Source organism: Hipposideros armiger, unplaced genomic scaffold (assembly GCF_001890085.2).
Source record: "Hipposideros armiger isolate ML-2016 unplaced genomic scaffold, ASM189008v1 scaffold_1113, whole genome shotgun sequence".
Classification (NCBI taxonomy): domain Eukaryota; kingdom Metazoa; phylum Chordata; class Mammalia; order Chiroptera; family Hipposideridae; genus Hipposideros; species Hipposideros armiger.
The window spans coordinates 127,576-131,074 of NW_017732463.1; the positions used below are offsets into that span (position 1 = coordinate 127,576).

Sequence of the window (3,499 nt, forward strand, 5' to 3'; positions counted from 1 at the left end):
ATATTGAACTTCTGCAGAGGCCTCCTCAGCTGGTAGAGATTGAACTTCAGTTGGGGCCTCTTCTTCAGGGGCCTCATCAACTGGTAGATATTGAACTTCTGCAGAGGCCTCCTCAGTTGGTAAATATTGAACTTCAGTTGAGGCCTCCTCAGCTGGTAGAGATTGAACTTCAGCTGGGGCCTCCTCTTCAGGGGCCTCGTCAACTGGTAGATATTGAACTTCTGCAGAGGCCTCCTCAGTTGGTAAATATTGAACTTCAGTTGAGGCCTCCTCAGCTGGTGGAAACTGAACTTCAGCACAAGGCTTTTCTGAAGGAGACTCTTCAGCAGGGATAGACTCTACTTTAGCAGGGGCCTCTTCTGCAGAAGCTTCCTCAGCTAGTGGAGACTGAAGTTCATCAGGGGCCTCTTCTACCCTGGGAGGCTGTACTTCAGCTGGAATGTCTTGCTCATTTAAAAGTACTGGAGTACCTTTTTTCATTTGCTGACTAAATGAAGATCGGCTGATACTTTTCTGCCTCATGTCTTCCTTGCTGCTTGTTGGGGGTTGAAATTCAGGATGCTCATTAATGAAAATTTTCCCAGAGGATTTATGTTTCTGCACACCCTCCTTTGACTACTTGACCTTCCAAAAGCCACTATTTCTGATTCACTAAAGTAAGTCTGCTGTTCCTTGTCCACCTTTTCTATTTGAGGAATGATAATCATTGTCCAGTCTCCAGTACAACTGGTCTGCTGAGATCTGTCTATCTTGAGTTGAATTGAGTGGCTTGGTGGAATTTCTACTTCCTGGACACTCTCTGGAAATTCAGGGGCTGCCGCCCTAACAGCAGCTGGCTTTTCTTCAGGGGCCACTGCTGCACCAACTGACTTGATTACTTTTTGTTTCTCTTCTGCAGTAGTGTCTGTCTGCAGAGATTTATCTTTCCTATCTTGTACAAGCTTTCTCTTTGTCCAAGTTTGCTGAAGCTGAGCAGATATTCTAAAAGATTCATGGTTGACTTTGCTTCCAGGAATATTACCAATACTAAGGGTAGCTTTGGGGCCAGATGACTGTGGTATGGGCAAATGTTTCTTTTTGTCTGTCACTTCAGTCTGTTGGGATTTGTCTACCATTGGTTGGCTGGTTCTTCTTCTCTTTCGAATTTCTTGCCTCTTTGCTGAGATATGCTGATCAGGTTCATCACTTTCTTCCATATTAAAAACTTGTGAATTTCAAATTTATTAATCATCAGGATCAGAAATGTACCAGATGGTTAAGCCCTTACCCTTCTTCATTAAGTGTCGTTCTGTTGAGCTTCCTTGAAAGAAAGTAATTCATAAATTACTGCATTCTGTATTATATTCTTATTGGACCCCACCTTACTCAGTAAGCATCTTTCTTGTTTAGTCTCTGATATAACTAAATCTCACTTCTAGAAGTTTTCTTCAAGGGTCTATGACATCACAGCCAATTCTCACTACAATGTTCCATCAGTGGTATCTCTAGCACTTTTTAACTTGGTAAACACTCATGGACGATGGCTGAAAGTGATATATCTGCTGTTTAAAACATCAAGTTGAAAAAAGAATTTGTCTATCAGAGGAATATCAAGTAAACTCTAGTAATGCTGCTTTCTAATAGTTAAAGTTGATGCTTTTGAACTTTCAATTCTGTTCTTTTCTTCCTACTATCAAAGACAGTTATATTGCAGATCTCAGAATGTTGTAGGCTATTTTCAATTGTTGGAGAAAATAACTGCTGATATGTGTCACAATGTTTTATTAATGTATGTTTATGTGATTTGAAAGAAAGTGAATACTGTTTGAAAAACTTGAGTTCTGAGGTCTGTATCCATGTTAGGTTCCCTCTTATGTCCTTAGCACTCAGTACCCACAAGAGATTACTGTCTGTCTGTCTATCACATGTTTGCCATCCTATTTTATTTTCAACTATTTCAGAAAACAGTTCTAATCAAAGTTTGCCAAATAAAAAAATGTCGAGTCTAAAGATATATCAAATGAAATAAAATGCATTTTTTATATAGTCACTATATACTCTACTGAATAACTACATGGGAATGAATTCCCCAATGAAAATAAAAACTTTAAATGGAAACTTTGAAAGATAGGAACCCCATTAAGTAAATTATAAATGGCACTACATTATTATTGAATACAAATAAAACTTTAACTTATACATGACACAAAAATTTTACTAGAAAGATGGAAATTGGTCAAAAGATGTGCAAAAAACATGTTCCTTTAGTATAAAGAAAGTTAAAGAGGAGAAAATAGACTTTAAGAATATAGTATAGTTACAAGAGAAAAAATAATAAACATATCTAAACAATCATTATGACTTCATTAATCTCAGACTATTTTTCAAATATTTTATGCTATATTGCCCCTAGGATATAAAAATGTCGCTGAATAATTCCCCATGTTTGACATGCATTGGTCATAACTGTAGGTAAGTCATCTTAGCCAAATAAATGAGCACTTTCCAATTCTTTGATCCAGCCCCTAAAAACATCCTCTGTCTCTTGGCAGGCGTCAGAGAATATTTGTTGAATATAATTGGAGGAATATGATTAGAAGCCATGCTGCTTGTTCTACATCTCAACTTGTTCTGCTATCATTTTTGTCTATTCTTCTGTACTGTGTTATTCTAAGATTTAATAAAGTGAAGTAAAATGAAGTAAAAATAAATAATTCATTTTACATATGAATTGACATAGGATTTAATAACACCATCTGCAGTTTGAAAACTAGATTGTATATCAACCTCTTCGTGTTGTTGCTCTCAATTGCATCTGTCAAATACTCCATGTGTATTTTATAATTAAGCTTCTGACATTTTATGTACTATTTTCAAAGTCTATTTTGGGTAAATTCATAACAAGAAATAGATGTCAAAAACAACATTGCACTAATTGGATTAATGTAACATTGCATGCATTGGATTAATTTTGCTGCCTGAACTTAAATAAAATTTTACCAAATTTTTCCATAAACATAAATTTGAATTTTCAATTTCAGTTAAATGAAATAAGCAATTTCCCATTCTATGATATTTATATGTTTTCCTCCAGGAAATACTAATAAAAAACTTGATCTTTATGCCCCAAGCTATCATAGTAAACTGCCTTTTACACTAGCTTGTTCATAAAAGCAATTAGCATGCCAAAGTAATCAATTAAAATTTACTTGAGATTCCAAATAGAATTATGAAGGATTTCATGTAGCAGTTTCTCATCATATTTCTTAACATTCACAAATGCTCCTTTTGCCCTAATGACCTACCTATCCAGCTAATCATTATTCAGTCTATCTTAACAACTTAGGTGTGGGTGTTTTTCCATTTAGTCTGGCATTCTCCCATAATTCAGCTCTCTCCATTTCACTTGGTTCACATCTGTTATGGGTTGAATTGTGTATCTGCAGTACCTGTCACTGTGACCTTATTTACAGAGTCTTTGTAAATATAATCAGGTAATAGTATCCTTATAAAAAAAAAA

General features: G+C 35.6%; 1 protein-coding gene across 1 annotated transcript in view; it reads right to left on the minus strand.

The window, feature by feature from the left end:
* The window catches only part of FSCB (fibrous sheath CABYR binding protein), a 14,295-nt gene extending 13,099 nt beyond the window's left edge, over nt 1-1,196 (minus strand). Inside the window, 2 exon segments of the mRNA XM_019632260.1 lie at nt 10-617; nt 620-1,196. Coding sequence (XP_019487805.1) covers nt 10-617; nt 620-1,196 — 1,185 coding nt within the window.
* Between the last annotated feature and the right edge of the window lie 2,303 nt (nt 1,197-3,499).